A 16696-nucleotide genomic window follows, 5' to 3' on the forward strand; every position below is an offset into this window, starting at 1 on the left:
TTGTCGTAGCTTAAAACAAAGCATAACATTGAAGATGTTAAAATAGGCCCTAGAAATGTCTCGAGAACACAAAGGCTTGGTCCTGACTTTCCTGTCAGCTTTAACCAAATTTACACATGCAAGTATCCGCACCCCCGTGAGAATGCCCTACAGTTCCCCGTCCGGGAACAAGGAGCCGGTATCAGGCACATACCCTTATAGCCCACAACACCTTGCTTAGCCACACCCTCAAGGGAACCCAGCAGTGATAGACATTAAGCCAATAAGTGTAAACTTGACTTAGTTATGGTTAAGAGGGCCGGTAAAACTCGTGCCAGCTACCGCGGTTATACGAGAGGCCCAAGTTGACAAGCTCCGGCGTAAAGCGTGGTTAAGGAGTAATAAACACTAAAGCCGAACGCTTACTAGGCTGTTATACGCTCCCGAAAGTAAGAAGCACATCCACGAAGGTGGCTTTATTTTACCTGAACCCACGAAAGCCAAGGCACAAACTGGGATTAGATACCCCACTATGCTTTGCCCTAAACATTGATAGTCTTATACAACCACTATCCGCCCGGGTACTACGAGCAGCAGCTTAAAACCCAAAGGACTTGGCGGTGCTTTAGACCCACCTAGAGGAGCCTGTTCTAAAACCGATAACCCCCGTTCAACCTCACCTTTCCTTGTTCTCCCCGCCTATATACCGCCGTCGTCAGCTTACCCTATGAAGGCCCCTTAGTAAGCACAATTGGCACAGCCCAAAACGTCAGGTCGAGGTGTAGCGTATGGAAAGGGAAGAAATGGGCTACATTCCCTGTTACAGCGAATTACGGATAATATTACTGAAACGTGTATCTAGAAGGAGGATTTAGCAGTAAGCAGAAAATAGAGCGTTCTGCTGAAACCGGCCCTGAAGCGCGCACACACCGCCCGTCACTCTCCCCGAGCGTATTTTCACAACTTAACTTAAAACCTTTTATCAGCAAAGGGGAGGCAAGTCGTAACATGGTAAGTGTACCGGAAGGTGCACTTGGCAAAACCGGGGCATAGTTTAAAGCAGAACACCTTCTTTACACGCAGGAAATACTCGTTCAACTCGAGTTGCCTTGATACCGACTCGCTAGCCCGACCAGTCAAAAACAACAAAACACAATAATTAAACCCAAAGACACTACGTCCCCACAAACAAACCATTTTTCCCCCTCAGTATGGGCGACAGAAAAGGAACAACGGAGCGATAGAGAAAGTACCGCAAGGGAATGCTGAAAAACTAAATGAAATAAACAAGTGAAGCCTAAAAAAGCAGAGATCCTAACTCGTACCTTTTGCATCATGATTTAGCCAGTGCAACCCAAGCAAAGAGCACTTTAGTTTGACAACCCGAAACTTTGTGAGCTACTCCAGGGCAACCTAATTAATAGGGCCAACCCGTCTCTGTGGCAAAAGAGTGGGAAGACCTTCGAGTAGAGGTGATAAACCTACCGAACTTAGTAATAGCTGGTTGCCCAATAACTGGATAGAAGTTCAGCCTCCCGGCTTCTTTTTTCTCCAACCCCTTCTGTATCAACAGATAAAATAAGAAACCAGGAGAGTTAGTCTAAGGGGGTACAGCCCCTTAGAAACAAGATACAACTTTTATAGGAGGATAAAGATCATAGTTAACTAAGGCCATAAATTAGGGTGGGCCTGAAAGCAGCCATCCCACTAAAAAGCGTTAAAGCTCAAACACATACCACTATAAGCCCTAAGTTCCGACCACCCCGTCTTACTCCCCTTATCCTACTGGGCCGTCCCATGCTTGCATGGGAGCGATCCTGCTAAAATCAGTATATAAGAGGGCCTAACGGCCCTCTCCCTGCATATGTGTAAATCGGAAACGGACAACCCACCGAACCCTAACGGACCCAAACAATAGAGGGAACTGAACTACAGACAAAACAACCAGAAAAACACCCAAACAGACAACCGTTACCCCTACACAGGTATGCTCCCAGGGAAAGACTAAAAGAAAGAGAAGGAACTCGGCAAACACACTCAGCCTCGCCTGTTTACCAAAAACATCGCCTCTTGCTAAACCGAAAGTATAAGAGGTCCCGCCTGCCCTGTGACTATATGTTTAACGGCCGCGGTATTTTGACCGTGCGAAGGTAGCGCAATCACTTGTCTTTTAAATAGGGACCTGTATGAATGGCATAACGAGGGCTTGACTGTCTCCTCTTTCAAGTCAATGAAATTGATCTCCCCGTGCAGAAGCGGGGATAGATACATAAGACGAGAAGACCCTATGGAGCTTTAGACACTAAAGCAGATCAGCATTAATACCCTGAACATAGGGCACGAATAAACTGATCCCTGCCCTAATGTCTTTGGTTGGGGCGACCGCGGAGAAATATAAAACCCCCGCAAGGACTGAATGTACTACATTCACAACCAAGAGTGACAGCTCTAATTAACAGAACTTCTGACCAGTAAGATCCGGCAATGCCGATCAATGAACCGAGTTACCCTAGGGATAACAGCGCAATCTCCTTTTAGAGCCCATATCGACGAGGAGGTTTACGACCTCGATGTTGGATCAGGACATCCTAATGGTGCAGCCGCTATTAAGGGTTCGTTTGTTCAACGATTAAAGTCCTACGTGATCTGAGTTCAGACCGGAGTAATCCAGGTCGGTTTCTATCTATGTAACGATCTTTTCTAGTACGAAAGGACCGAAAAGAGGGGGCCCATGTCTGAGACATGCCTCACCCCCACCTGATGAAAGCAACTCAATCAGGCAAGGGGGCGTCGTCCCTCCTTGTCTGAGAGAACGACATGTTGGTGTGGCAGAGCCCGGTCGTACTGCAAAAGGCCTAAGCCCTTTGTACAGAGGTTCAAATCCTCTCTTCAACTATGATCTCAACACTTTTTACCCATATCATCAACCCCTTAGCTTACATCATCCCAGTTCTCCTGGCCGTTGCCTTCCTTACATTAATAGAACGAAAAGTCCTCGGATACATACAATTTCGAAAAGGCCCTAACATCGTTGGACCCTACGGCCTCCTACAACCAATCGCCGACGGGGTAAAATTATTTACTAAAGAACCCGTCCGCCCCTCAACCGCCTCCCCCATTTTATTCCTCCTCGCCCCGATATTGGCCCTTACTCTTGCCCTTACCCTATGAGCCCCCCTTCCCATACCATACCCCATCCTAGACCTAAACCTAGGAATTCTTTTTATCCTAGCACTCTCCAGCCTAGCAGTATACTCCATCCTAGGCTCAGGATGAGCATCAAATTCAAAATATGCCCTCATCGGGGCACTACGAGCCGTAGCACAAACTATTTCCTACGAGGTCAGCCTAGGATTAATTCTTTTAAATGCAATCATTTTCACAGGAGGCTTCACCCTACAAACCTTCAATACAGCCCAAGAAACCGTCTGACTTCTACTACCAGCCTGACCTCTAGCCGCAATATGGTACATCTCCACATTAGCCGAAACTAACCGAGCACCTTTCGACTTAACCGAAGGTGAGTCAGAGCTAGTTTCAGGCTTCAATGTAGAGTACGCAGGGGGCCCTTTCGCTCTATTTTTCCTGGCAGAATACGCAAACATCCTCCTTATAAACACCCTCTCTGCCACTCTTTTCCTAGGAGCCTCCCACATCCCCACCACCCCAGAACTAACAGCTGTTAATTTAATAACAAAAGCAGCACTCCTTTCCCTACTCTTCCTATGAGTTCGAGCCTCCTACCCCCGCTTCCGATACGACCAATTAATGCATTTAATCTGAAAAAACTTTCTTCCCCTTACACTAGCTCTAGTCATTTGACACCTTGCGCTCCCTATCGCATTTGCTGGACTCCCCCCTCAAATCTAACCCCGAAACTATGCCTGAAGTAAAGGACCACTTTGATAGAGTGAACCATGGGGGTTCGAATCCCCTTAGTTTCTTAGAAAGAAGGGATTCGAACCCTAACTAAAGAGATCAAAACTCTTAGTGCTTCCGTTACACCACTTCCTAAGTAAGGTCAGCTAATTTAAGCTTTTGGGCCCATACCCCAAACATGCAGGTTAAAATCCTGCCTTTGCTAATGAATCCATATATCTTAGCTACTTTACTATTTAGCCTTGGACTAGGAACCACCATTACACTCACAAGCTCTCACTGACTATTTGCCTGAATAGGCTTAGAAATTAATACTCTAGCCATCCTCCCCCTCATAGCCCAACAACACCACCCCCGAGCAGTTGAGGCCACCATAAAATATTTCCTCACCCAAGCAACAGGAGCGGCTACCCTCTTATTTGCCAGCACGACCAATGCATGACTAACAGGCCAATGGGACATCCTACAAATATCCCACCCCCTCGCAATTACTATGGTGATTCTTGCCCTCTCCCTGAAAGTTGGCCTTGCCCCCTTGCACACATGACTGCCCGAAGTACTTCAAGGGTTAGACTTAACCACAGGCCTCATTTTATCAACCTGGCAAAAACTAGCACCCTTCGCCCTATTTCTTCAAATTCAACCCGCCAACCCCCAAATCTTAATTATACTGGGCATTACCTCTACCCTTGTCGGTGGCTGAGGGGGGCTAAATCAAACACAACTCCGAAAAATCCTAGCATACTCCTCCACAGCCCACTTAGGCTGAATAATTTTAATCCTCCAGTTCTCACCCTCCTTAGCCCTCCTAACCTTAATTACATACTTGATCATAACATCCTCAACATTCCTTGTGTTCAAACTAAACAAATCAACAAGCATCAACATACTCGCCACCTCTTGAACAAAAGCCCCTGCACTAACAACCCTCACCCCCTTAATTTTACTATCACTAGGGGGCCTTCCACCACTAACAGGCTTTATACCAAAATGACTTATTCTTCAAGAACTTACCAAACAGGAACTAGCACCCATCGCCACACTAACCGCACTAACCGCCCTACTCAGCCTATATTTCTACTTACGATTAACATACGCTATAACACTCACCATATCCCCTAATAACGTAACAGGTACAACCCCCTGACGCCTCCCATCCCTACAACTAACACTCCCCCTTGCTACCTTAACCACAGCAACAATCTGCCTACTCCCACTTACCCCTACTATAGCGGCACTATTCAACCTATAGGGGCTTAGGATAGTATCAGACCAAGAGCCTTCAAAGCCCTAAGCGGGAGTGAAAATCTCCCAGCCCCTGATAAGACTTGCAGGACACTAACCCACATCTTCTATATGCAAAACAGACACTTTAATTAAGCTAAAGCCTTCTAGATAGGCAGGCTTCGATCCTGCAAACTCTTAGTTAACAGCTAAGCGCTCAAACCAGCGAGCATCCATCTAACTTTCCCCGCCTGTTAGTCGACTAACAGGCGGGGAAAGCCCCGGCAAACGTTCAGCTTGCTTCTTTAGATTTGCAATCTACTATGTTAAACACCTCGGGACTTGGTAAGAAGAGGGATTAAACCTCTGTTTATGGGGCTACAATCCACCGCTTAAACATTCAGCCATCCTACCTGTGGCCATTACACGTTGATTTTTCTCGACTAATCACAAAGACATTGGCACCCTTTATCTTGTATTTGGTGCCTGAGCCGGTATAGTAGGAACAGCCCTCAGCCTGCTAATTCGAGCTGAGCTAAGCCAACCAGGGGCTCTACTAGGCGACGACCAGATCTATAATGTAATTGTTACAGCACACGCTTTTGTAATAATCTTTTTTATAGTAATACCAATTATGATTGGTGGCTTTGGAAACTGACTTATCCCACTTATAATTGGTGCCCCAGACATAGCATTCCCTCGAATGAATAATATAAGCTTCTGACTTCTTCCCCCATCTTTCCTGCTCCTTCTTGCCTCTTCTGGGGTAGAAGCTGGTGCCGGTACTGGCTGAACGGTCTACCCGCCCTTAGCCGGAAACCTAGCCCATGCAGGTGCATCCGTAGACTTAACCATCTTCTCATTACATTTAGCAGGAATCTCATCAATTCTAGGTGCAATTAACTTTATTACAACCATCATTAACATGAAACCCCCTGCCATCTCTCAATACCAAACACCTTTATTTGTGTGAGCGGTCTTAATCACAGCAGTACTTCTGCTCCTCTCTCTTCCTGTTCTTGCCGCCGGCATTACAATGTTACTTACAGATCGTAACCTTAACACCACTTTCTTCGACCCTGCCGGAGGAGGAGACCCGATTCTTTACCAACACTTATTCTGATTCTTCGGCCACCCAGAAGTCTACATTTTAATTCTCCCTGGCTTCGGAATGATTTCCCATATCGTTGCATACTACTCTGGGAAAAAAGAACCTTTCGGCTATATAGGAATGGTTTGAGCCATGATGGCAATCGGCCTTCTAGGTTTCATCGTATGGGCCCACCACATATTTACAGTTGGAATAGACGTAGATACACGCGCTTACTTTACATCAGCCACTATGATCATCGCAATCCCCACTGGCGTCAAAGTCTTCAGCTGATTAGCCACACTCCACGGAGGATCCATTAAATGAGAAACCCCCCTTCTATGAGCACTTGGCTTTATTTTCCTCTTTACAGTAGGAGGTTTAACAGGAATTGTCCTAGCTAATTCTTCACTTGATATTGTCCTACACGACACATACTACGTAGTCGCCCACTTCCACTATGTACTCTCAATAGGAGCCGTATTCGCCATCGTAGCTGCCTTCGTACACTGATTCCCGCTATTCACAGGCTACACCCTCCACAGCACTTGAACAAAAATCCACTTTGGCATTATGTTCGTAGGTGTAAACCTTACCTTCTTCCCACAACACTTCCTAGGGCTGGCCGGAATGCCTCGTCGATACTCAGACTACCCAGACGCCTACACCCTGTGAAATACCATCTCTTCTATCGGCTCTATAATTTCACTCGTAGCCGTAATTATATTCCTTTTTATCATTTGAGAAGCATTTGCTTCTAAACGTGAAGTCCTTGCAGTAGAACTGACCACAACCAACGTAGAATGACTCCACGGCTGCCCTCCCCCATATCACACATTCGAGGAGCCCGCATTTGTTCAAATTCGACCACACTAAACGAGAAAGGGAGGAATTGAACCCCCGTATGATGGTTTCAAGCCAACCACATAACCGTTCTGTCACTTTCTTTATAAGACACTAGTAAAACCGATTATTACACCGCCTTGTCAAGGCGTATTCGTGGGTTTAAACCCCACGTGTCTTAAACCGTCAATGGCACATCCCACACAACTAGGTTTACAAGATGCAGCTTCACCAGTGATAGAAGAACTTCTACACTTCCATGATCACGCCTTAATAATCGTTTTTCTTATCAGCACACTAGTTCTTTATATTATTGTAGCCATAGTTTCCACTAAGCTAACTAATAAATATATTTTAGACTCCCAAGAAATTGAAATTATCTGAACAATTCTTCCAGCAGTAGTCCTCATCCTGATTGCACTCCCCTCCCTTCGCATCCTTTACCTAATAGATGAAATTAACGACCCCCACATTACAATTAAAGCCATAGGACACCAATGGTACTGAAGCTACGAATACACCGACTACGAAGACCTTGGGTTTGACTCATACATAATCCCCACACAAGACCTAACCCCAGGCCAATTCCGCTTACTAGAAGCCGATCACCGAATGGTCGTTCCCTTAGACTCCCCAGTTCGAGTACTAGTCTCTGCTGAAGATGTACTTCACTCATGAGCAGTACCAGCCCTAGGAATCAAAATAGACGCCGTCCCAGGCCGTCTAAACCAAACAGCCTTCGTCACATCTCGACCAGGTGTATTCTACGGACAATGTTCAGAAATCTGCGGTGCAAACCATAGCTTTATGCCAATCGTAGTGGAAGTTGTTCCCCTAGAACACTTTGAAAACTGATCCTCCTTTATACTTCAAGACGCCTCGCTAAGAAGCTAAGCAAGGAATAGCACTAGCCTTTTAAGCTAGAGATTGGTGACTACCGCCCACCCTCAGCGACATGCCCCAACTCCTCCCACTACCCTGATTCGGCACACTACTCTTTGCCTGAGTAGTTTTCTTAATCTTCTTTCCTAAAAAAGTAACGGCCCACACATTCCCTTACGACCCTACCCCCCTCAAGCCTCAAAAGCTAGAGAAAACCTCTTGAAATTGACCCTGAGTGTAAGTTTTTTTGACCAGTTTATAAGCACAACATACTTAGGGATCCCCTTAATCGCACTAGCATTAACCTTTCCTTCCATCTTATACCCTACAACCTCAACCCGGTGACTAAACAACCGACTGCTTACACTACAAAACGCGTTCATCAATCGCTTCACTCACCAACTACTTCTACCCCTAAACGTGGCTGGCCACAAGTGAGCCACTCTCCTGGCCTCCTTAATACTCTTTTTAATCTCGCTAAACATGCTCGGACTCCTGCCCTATACTTTCACCCCAACCGCCCAACTATCTCTTAACTTAGGATTTGCAGTCCCCCTCTGATTAGCTACTGTTATCATTGGAATACGAAACCAACCAAATCACGCACTAGGTCACCTTCTACCAGAAGGCACCCCTAATCTCCTAATCCCTATACTCATTGTCATCGAAACAATCAGCCTATTTATCCGCCCCCTGGCCTTAGGTGTACGACTAACTGCTAACCTAACAGCAGGCCACCTGCTCATTCAATTAATCTCTACAGCTGTATTTGTACTCCTACCACTCATACCAACCGTAGCTATTCTTACAGCAACAGTCCTAGTTCTTTTAACACTGCTAGAAATTGCCGTAGCAATAATTCAAGCCTATGTGTTTGTACTACTACTAACGCTCTACTTACAAGAAAACATTTAATGGCACATCAAGCACATGCATACCACATAGTTGACCCAAGCCCCTGGCCCCTGACAGGGGCAATTGCCGCCCTACTGATGACATCAGGACTTGCAATTTGATTCCACTTCCACTCCACAACACTCATTGTTTTAGGTACAATTCTACTCCTCTTGACAATATATCAGTGATGACGAGACATTGTCCGAGAAGGTACATTTCAAGGCCACCATACACCCCCCGTACAAAAAGGACTTCGATATGGTATAATTCTTTTTATTACATCAGAAGTCTTCTTCTTTCTAGGCTTCTTCTGGGCCTTTTACCACTCAAGCCTTGCCCCTACCCCTGAGTTAGGAGGCTGCTGACCCCCCACAGGCATTTCTACCCTTGACCCCTTTGAAGTCCCCCTACTCAACACAGCCGTTCTCCTCGCATCAGGAGTAACAGTAACCTGAGCCCACCACAGCATTATAGAAGGAGAACGAAAACAAGCTATTCAATCACTTACATTAACAATCCTACTAGGCTTCTACTTTACATTCCTACAAGCCATAGAATACTACGAAGCTCCCTTCACAATTGCAGATGGCGTTTATGGCTCAACCTTTTTCGTAGCTACTGGCTTCCACGGCCTACACGTTATCGTCGGCTCCTCTTTCCTAGCCGTATGCTTACTTCGACAAATCCAATACCACTTTACATCTGAACATCATTTCGGATTCGAGGCAGCCGCTTGATACTGACACTTTGTAGACGTTGTCTGACTTTTCTTGTATATCTCTATCTACTGATGAGGTTCCTAATCTTTCTAGTATTAAAAGAAGTATAAGTGACTTCCAATCACCCGGTCTTGGTTAAAATCCAAGGAAAGATAATGAATTTAGTTTCAACTGTCATCTCCATTGCTCTCGCCCTGTCGATTGCTCTAGCCATCCTATCCTTTTGACTCCCTCTGATAAACCCAGACCATGAAAAACTGTCCCCCTACGAATGCGGCTTTGACCCCTTAGGAACAGCCCGACTGCCATTCTCCTTACGATTCTTCCTCGTCGCTATCTTGTTCCTTCTATTTGATTTAGAGATTGCCCTCTTACTACCTCTCCCTTGAGGAGACCAGCTAACAACCCCCACACTCACCTTTTTATGAGCCTCCATCGTCCTAGCCCTCCTCACCCTAGGTCTCATCTACGAATGACTTCAAGGAGGATTAGATTGAGCCGAATAAGTGGTTAGTTTAATAAAAACACTTGATTTCGGCTCAAACACTTATGGTTAAATTCCATAACCACCTAATGACCCCTGTGCACTTTGCTTTTTCCTCCGCTTTTATCTTGGGCCTAACAGGCCTGGCATTCCATCGAACCCACCTTCTCTCCGCCCTCCTCTGTCTAGAAGGCATAATGCTCTCCCTATTTATTGCCCTCTCCCTCTGAACTGTCCAATTAAACTCCACAAGCCTCTGTGCAGCCCCCATACTACTACTGGCCTTCTCAGCCTGCGAAGCAAGCGCAGGCCTAGCCCTACTAGTAGCAACAGCCCGCACTCACGGAACCGACCACCTTCAAAACCTTAACCTACTACAGTGCTAAAAATCCTCATCCCCACCCTAATGCTTATCCCAACTGCCTGACTAACCCCCGCCAAATGACTCTGGCCCACAACCCTTGCCCACAGCATACTAATTGCATTAATCAGCCTCTCATGACTAAAACACGCTATAGAGACAGGCTGGTCTACCCTAAACCTATTTATAGCCACAGACCCCTTATCTACACCTCTATTAGTCCTCACATGCTGACTCCTCCCCCTGATAATCCTAGCAAGCCAAAACCACACAGCAACAGAACCCATTAACCGCCAACGCATATATATTTCATTACTAACATCTCTCCAAATCTTCCTCATTTTAGCCTTTGGCGCAACCGAGGTAATCATATTTTACATTATATTTGAAGCAACCCTTATCCCAACCCTAATCCTCATTACCCGGTGAGGAAACCAAACAGAACGCCTTAACGCAGGGGTTTACTTCTTATTCTACACCCTAGCAGGCTCTCTCCCCTTACTTGTTGCCCTTCTGCTCCTACAAAATTACACCGGGACACTCTCCTTGTTCACCCTACCATTCTCCCACCCCCTCCATCTCTCATCCTACACCGACAAACTATGATGAGCGGGCTGCCTACTAGCATTTCTTGTTAAAATGCCACTGTATGGTGTACACCTCTGACTCCCCAAAGCACACGTTGAAGCCCCCGTTGCAGGATCAATAGTGCTTGCCGCAGTCCTCTTAAAACTAGGAGGTTATGGAATAATGCGAATAATTGTTATACTAGACCCCCTCACCAAAGACCTAAGCTACCCTTTCCTCATCTTCGCATTATGAGGGGTTATCATAACAGGCTCAATCTGCCTTCGCCAGACTGACCTAAAATCTCTAATTGCTTACTCCTCAGTAAGCCACATAGGCTTAGTGGTAGGAGGAATCTTAATCCAAACCCCCTGAGGATTCACAGGAGCCTTAATCCTTATAATCGCCCACGGGTTAACTTCTTCTGCTCTATTCTGTTTAGCCAATACAAACTACGAACGAACACACAGCCGAACCATACTTCTAGCGCGCGGCCTACAAATCGTACTTCCCCTGATAACAGCCTGATGATTCATTGCTAGCCTTGCTAACCTCGCACTCCCCCCACTTCCTAACCTTATAGGCGAACTAATAATTATCGCCTCCTTATTTAATTGATCTTGATGAACAATTGCCCTAACCGGAGGAGGTACCCTTATTACTGCAAGCTACTCCCTCTACATGTTCCTAATAACTCAACGAGGGCCCCTCCCCTCACACATCATTGGTCTCGACCCCTCTCACTCACGAGAACATCTACTTATAACCCTCCACCTTTTGCCACTACTTCTCCTCACTCTTAAACCCGAACTAATTTGAGGTTGAGCCGGCTGTAGATATAGTTTCAACAAAAACATTAGATTGTGATTCTAAAAATAGGGGTTGAAACCCCCTTATCCACCGAGGAAGGTTTGCCTAACAGATGAATCCTGCTAAATTTCATTTACCTCGGTTGAACTCCGGGGCTATCCTTAAAACATAGCTCCCAAAGGATAATAGTTCATCCATTGGTCTTAGGAACCAAAAACTCTTGGTGCAACTCCAAGTGGTAGCTATGCACCCCTCTTCCATTATAATAACTTCAAGCCTAATCATTATTTTTTCCCTCCTCATCTTTCCTGTCCTAACAACTCTTAGCCCCCTTCCTCAAAAAGAAGCCTGAGCCCTTACGCACGTAAAAACAGCAGTAAAACTAGCCTTCTTTGTTAGCCTCCTCCCTCTCTTCCTATTTCTCTGCCAAGGGGCAGAAACCGTTATCACCTCATGAAACTGAATAAGTACATCAACCTTTGACATTACCATCAGCTTGAAATTTGACCACTACTCCATCATATTCACACCCGTTGCCCTATATGTCACATGATCAATCCTAGAATTTGCATCCTGATACATACATGCCGACCCTAACATAAACCGATTCTTTAAGTATCTCCTAATTTTCCTAATCGCAATAATTATTTTAGTCACGGCAAACAACCTGTTCCAACTCTTCATCGGATGAGAAGGCGTAGGAATTATGTCTTTCCTTCTCATTGGCTGATGACACGGCCGAGCAGATGCTAACACCGCTGCCCTACAAGCAGTTATCTACAACCGAGTAGGGGACATTGGTTTAATCTTTGCAATAGCATGAATAGTGTCCCACCTTAACTCATGAGAACTACAACAAATCTTTGCAACTGCTAAAGACTTTGACCTCACCTACCCACTCCTGGGCCTAATCGTAGCCGCCACAGGTAAGTCCGCTCAATTCGGGTCACATCCATGACTTCCCTCTGCTATAGAAGGGCCCACACCGGTATCTGCCCTACTTCACTCCAGCACCATAGTCGTTGCAGGTATCTTCCTCTTAGTACGCATGAGCCCCCTTTTAGAAAACAACCCTACCGCCCTCACCACCTGCCTATGTCTCGGAGCCCTAACCACACTGTTCACAGCCACATGCGCCTTAACCCAGAACGACATTAAAAAAATTGTTGCATTCTCAACATCAAGTCAACTAGGCCTAATAATAGTAACAATTGGATTGAACCAGCCCCAGCTGGCATTTCTTCACATCTGCACCCACGCTTTCTTTAAAGCAATACTTTTCCTATGTTCCGGCTCCATTATCCACAGCCTCAATGACGAACAAGACATCCGAAAAATAGGCGGCATACACCATCTTACCCCCTTTACCTCTTCTTGCCTTACCATTGGAAGCCTAGCCCTCACAGGCACCCCTTTCCTAGCAGGATTTTTCTCTAAAGATGCTATTATTGAAGCCCTCAACACCTCATACCTAAACGCCTGAGCCCTTACCTTGACCCTCCTAGCCACCTCTTTCACGGCTATCTACAGCCTACGCATCATTTTCTTCGTCTCAATAGGACGCCCCCGATTTAATGCACTCTCCCCTATCAACGAAAACAACCCCGCAGTTATCAACCCCCTTAAACGACTAGCTTGAGGAAGCATTGTAGCCGGCCTCCTAATTACCTCCAACCTACTCCCACTAAAAACGCCAGTAATATCAATACCCCTCATACTTAAACTAACCGCTTTAACCGTAACTATCTTAGGCTTATTAATTGCCCTAGAACTCGCATCATTAACAAGTAAACAATTCAAACCCGCCCCTTACCTCCCCACTTTCCGCTTCTCCAGTATACTTGGCTTTTTTCCAATAATTATACACCGATTCCCCCCTGCAATAAGCCTGGGAATAGGTCAATCCATTGCCAGCCAAATAGTAGACCAAACTTGGTTAGAAAAATCAGGCCCCAAAGCCGCAGCCAAACTTAACACCCCTCTTATCACCTCGACAAGCAATACTCAACGAGGTCTAGTAAAAACTTATCTTATCTTCTTCCTCATTACCCTTATATTCGCCTTACTAATCTTCTTTATTTAGACAGCCCGAAGAGTACCTCGACTTAACCCTCGAGTTAACTCCAACACCACAAATAAAGTCAAAAGGAGAACTCCCGCCCCAACAACTAACATCCACCCCCCTTCTGAATACATTACCGCTACTCCCCCACTATCAGAACGAAAAATATTAAAGGGTCCTCATTCATCAGCTGACCCAGAGAGAGCCCCGGCCCAGCCATGTCAATATACACTACCCGCCACCATTACAGCGGTTGCGTAACAACACATGTAAACTACAACCGCCGGGTTTATCCAAGACTCAGGATAGGGCTCCGCAGCTAAAGCTGCGGAGTATGCAAATACGACCAATATACCACCTAAATAAATTAAAAAAAGAATCAAAGCCAAGAAAGGACTTCCATATTCCACAAGAACCCCACACCCAACCCCCGCTACCATCACTAACCCAAGCGCACCGAAAAAAGGGGACGGATTAGAAGCAACCGCAATCGCTCCAACGATTCAACAAATTAAAAAACAAATAACAGCAAAACACATAATTTCTGCCAGGACTCTAACCAGGACCAATGGCTTGAAAAACCACCGTTGTTATTCCAACTACAAAAACCCTATCAATGGCTAGCCTACGTAAAACACATCCCCTCCTAAAAATCGCAAATGACGCACTGGTTGACCTCCCAGCCCCCTCCAACATTTCAGTCTGATGAAATTTTGGCTCGCTACTCGGACTCTGCCTTATTGCTCAAATTCTCACAGGCCTATTTCTAGCCATACACTACACATCAGATATTGCCACAGCCTTTTCGTCTGTTGCCCATATCTGCCGAGATGTAAACTACGGCTGACTTATCCGCAATATACATGCCAATGGGGCCTCTTTCTTTTTCATTTGCATTTATGCCCACATTGGACGAGGACTTTACTACGGCTCTTACCTTTACAAAGAAACCTGAAACATCGGAGTTGTTCTTCTCCTCCTAGTAATAATAACAGCTTTCGTTGGCTATGTCCTCCCCTGAGGACAAATGTCTTTTTGAGGTGCCACTGTCATTACCAATCTTCTATCTGCCGTCCCCTATATTGGTAATACTCTGGTCCAATGAATCTGAGGAGGCTTCTCCGTAGATAACGCCACCCTCACCCGTTTCTTTGCATTCCACTTCTTATTCCCCTTTGTCATTGCAGCCGCCACTGTACTCCACCTCCTGTTCCTTCACGAAACAGGCTCAAACAACCCCCTCGGACTTAACTCCGACGCAGATAAAATCTCCTTCCACCCATACTTTTCTTACAAAGACCTACTAGGGTTTGCAGCCTTACTTATTGCACTTACATCCCTAGCACTATTCTCCCCCAACCTATTAGGAGACCCAGACAATTTCACCCCTGCCAACCCCCTCGTCACGCCTCCCCACATTAAGCCTGAATGATACTTCTTATTCGCTTACGCCATCCTACGGTCAATTCCAAACAAACTGGGAGGAGTCCTGGCACTACTAGCCTCAATTCTAGTCTTGATACTAGTTCCATTACTTCACACCTCCAAACAACGAGCCCTAACCTTCCGCCCCCTTAGCCAGTTCCTTTTCTGAACTTTAATTGCTGATGTAATTATCCTCACCTGAATCGGAGGTATACCTGTAGAACACCCATTTATTATTATTGGCCAAATTGCATCCGTCCTATACTTCTCGCTCTTCTTATTTTTAATACCAGCAGCAGGATGAGCAGAAAACAAAATCCTCGAATGACGGTGTACAAGTAGTTCAGAAGCCTAGAACGCCGATCTTGTAAGTCGGATGTCGGAGGTTGAAATCCCCCCTTGTACTTCAAAGAGAGGAGATTTTAACTCCCACCTCTAACTCCCAAAGCTAGGATTCTAAACTAAACTACTCTCTGATATTACATATATGCTGATATTACATATATGCTGATATTACATATATGCTGATATTACATATATGCTGATATTACATATATGCTGATATTACATATATGCTGATATTACATATATGCTGATATTACATATATGCTGATATTACATATATGCTGATATTACATATATGCTGATATTACATATATGCTGATATTACATATATGCTGATATTACATATATGCTGATATTACATATATGCTGATATTACATATATGCTGATATTACATATATGCTGATATTACATATATGCTGATATTACATATATGCTGATATTACATATATGCTGATATTACATATATGCTGATATTACATATATGCTGATATTACATATATGCGTCTTGATTCAAACATTATATTTAATAACAAATAAACTGCACAGTAAGAACCTACCAACAAGAGTTAAGTAATGCATACGGTTATTGATAATGAGGGACAATAACTGTGAGGGTCCCACTCAGTGAATTATTCCTGGCATTTGGTTCTTACTTCAGGGCCATGACTTGATTATATTCCTCACACTTTCATTAACGCTGGCATAAGTTAATAGTGTTAACCATTAGGTTCATTACCCAGCAAGCCGAGCCTTCATTCCAGAGGGTGGGGGGTTCCCTTTTATTTTTTTCCTTTCAACAGGCATTTCAGAGTGTAAGAAAAGGCTGAAAGTTTGAAGGTGGTACATCACTTTGCAGCTGAACACAAGGTTATGCAGGCTAAAAAGACATTCTTTTAAAAATAATTACATAACTGATTTCAAGAACATAAATATACTTATCCTACTCAGAGCACCCCCCTAATATTAGGATGACCGGTCTGGTGGTTTTTATCCGTTTAAACCCCCCTACCCCCCTAAACCCCTGAGATTCCTAACACCCCTGTAAACCCCCCGGAAACAGGGCTAAACCTCAAGTAATAAGTTTTTAACCTAAAATGTGTTTATTACACTAATGTAATTTTTAATTTG

At 44.9% G+C, this 16696-nt stretch overlaps 13 protein-coding genes across 13 annotated transcripts, besides 26 other annotated features; 12 read left to right on the plus strand and 1 right to left on the minus strand. All coding sequences in view use genetic code 2, as the record gives it.

Annotated features, from left to right (window-relative positions):
* Positions 1-69, plus strand: a tRNA (tRNA-Phe).
* Positions 70-1022, plus strand: an rRNA (12S ribosomal RNA).
* Positions 1023-1092, plus strand: a tRNA (tRNA-Val).
* Positions 1093-2798, plus strand: an rRNA (16S ribosomal RNA).
* Positions 2799-2874, plus strand: a tRNA (tRNA-Leu).
* On the plus strand, positions 2875-3849 carry gene-GeneID:12799094 (ND1). Its single transcript has one exon. The coding sequence runs from the start codon at positions 2875-2877 to the stop codon at positions 3847-3849; it is 975 nt and encodes a 324-aa protein (YP_006303431.1).
* Positions 3850-3853: 4 nt separating this feature from the next.
* Positions 3854-3923, plus strand: a tRNA (tRNA-Ile).
* Positions 3923-3993, minus strand: a tRNA (tRNA-Gln).
* Positions 3994-4063, plus strand: a tRNA (tRNA-Met).
* Positions 4064-5108, plus strand: gene-GeneID:12799095 (ND2). Its single transcript has one exon. A coding segment is annotated over exon 1 (1045 nt).
* Positions 5109-5179, plus strand: a tRNA (tRNA-Trp).
* A 1-nt stretch (position 5180) lies between these two features.
* Positions 5181-5249, minus strand: a tRNA (tRNA-Ala).
* Positions 5250-5322, minus strand: a tRNA (tRNA-Asn).
* Positions 5323-5358: an origin of replication (L-strand replication origin).
* Positions 5359-5425, minus strand: a tRNA (tRNA-Cys).
* Positions 5426-5496, minus strand: a tRNA (tRNA-Tyr).
* A 1-nt stretch (position 5497) lies between these two features.
* gene-GeneID:12799096 (COX1) lies at positions 5498-7048 on the plus strand. Its single transcript has one exon. It carries the CDS (start codon positions 5498-5500, stop codon positions 7046-7048), a length of 1551 nt encoding a protein of 516 aa, YP_006303433.1.
* A 1-nt stretch (position 7049) lies between these two features.
* Positions 7050-7120, minus strand: a tRNA (tRNA-Ser).
* A 3-nt stretch (positions 7121-7123) lies between these two features.
* Positions 7124-7196, plus strand: a tRNA (tRNA-Asp).
* Positions 7197-7204: 8 nt separating this feature from the next.
* gene-GeneID:12799097 (COX2) lies at positions 7205-7895 on the plus strand. The gene has a single exon. A coding segment is annotated over exon 1 (691 nt).
* Positions 7896-7969, plus strand: a tRNA (tRNA-Lys).
* Position 7970: 1 nt separating this feature from the next.
* gene-GeneID:12799098 (ATP8) lies at positions 7971-8138 on the plus strand. The gene has a single exon. It carries the CDS (start codon positions 7971-7973, stop codon positions 8136-8138), a length of 168 nt encoding a protein of 55 aa, YP_006303435.1.
* gene-GeneID:12799099 (ATP6) lies at positions 8129-8812 on the plus strand (the record flags this gene model as incomplete). The annotated part of the gene is made up of 1 exon: positions 8129-8812. A coding segment is annotated over one exon (684 nt), but the record flags the coding sequence as incomplete, so codon positions are not given.
* gene-GeneID:12799100 (COX3) lies at positions 8812-9596 on the plus strand. Its single transcript has one exon. A coding segment is annotated over exon 1 (785 nt).
* Positions 9597-9668, plus strand: a tRNA (tRNA-Gly).
* On the plus strand, positions 9669-10017 carry gene-GeneID:12799101 (ND3). The gene has a single exon. A coding segment is annotated over exon 1 (349 nt).
* Positions 10018-10086, plus strand: a tRNA (tRNA-Arg).
* gene-GeneID:12799092 (ND4L) lies at positions 10087-10383 on the plus strand. Its single transcript has one exon. It carries the CDS (start codon positions 10087-10089, stop codon positions 10381-10383), a length of 297 nt encoding a protein of 98 aa, YP_006303439.1.
* On the plus strand, positions 10377-11757 carry gene-GeneID:12799089 (ND4). Its single transcript has one exon. A coding segment is annotated over exon 1 (1381 nt).
* Positions 11758-11827, plus strand: a tRNA (tRNA-His).
* Positions 11828-11899, plus strand: a tRNA (tRNA-Ser).
* A 7-nt stretch (positions 11900-11906) lies between these two features.
* Positions 11907-11979, plus strand: a tRNA (tRNA-Leu).
* gene-GeneID:12799090 (ND5) lies at positions 11980-13818 on the plus strand. The gene has a single exon. It carries the CDS (start codon positions 11980-11982, stop codon positions 13816-13818), a length of 1839 nt encoding a protein of 612 aa, YP_006303441.1.
* gene-GeneID:12799091 (ND6) lies at positions 13815-14336 on the minus strand. The gene has a single exon. It carries the CDS (start codon positions 14334-14336, stop codon positions 13815-13817), a length of 522 nt encoding a protein of 173 aa, YP_006303442.1.
* Positions 14337-14406, minus strand: a tRNA (tRNA-Glu).
* Positions 14407-14413: 7 nt separating this feature from the next.
* Positions 14414-15554, plus strand: gene-GeneID:12799093 (CYTB). Its single transcript has one exon. A coding segment is annotated over exon 1 (1141 nt).
* Positions 15555-15628, plus strand: a tRNA (tRNA-Thr).
* Positions 15629-15698, minus strand: a tRNA (tRNA-Pro).
* Positions 15698-16696: a D loop.

Source organism: Epinephelus moara, mitochondrion (genome assembly GCF_006386435.1).
Source record: "Epinephelus moara mitochondrion, complete genome".
In the NCBI taxonomy this organism is placed as follows: domain Eukaryota; kingdom Metazoa; phylum Chordata; class Actinopteri; order Perciformes; family Serranidae; genus Epinephelus; species Epinephelus moara.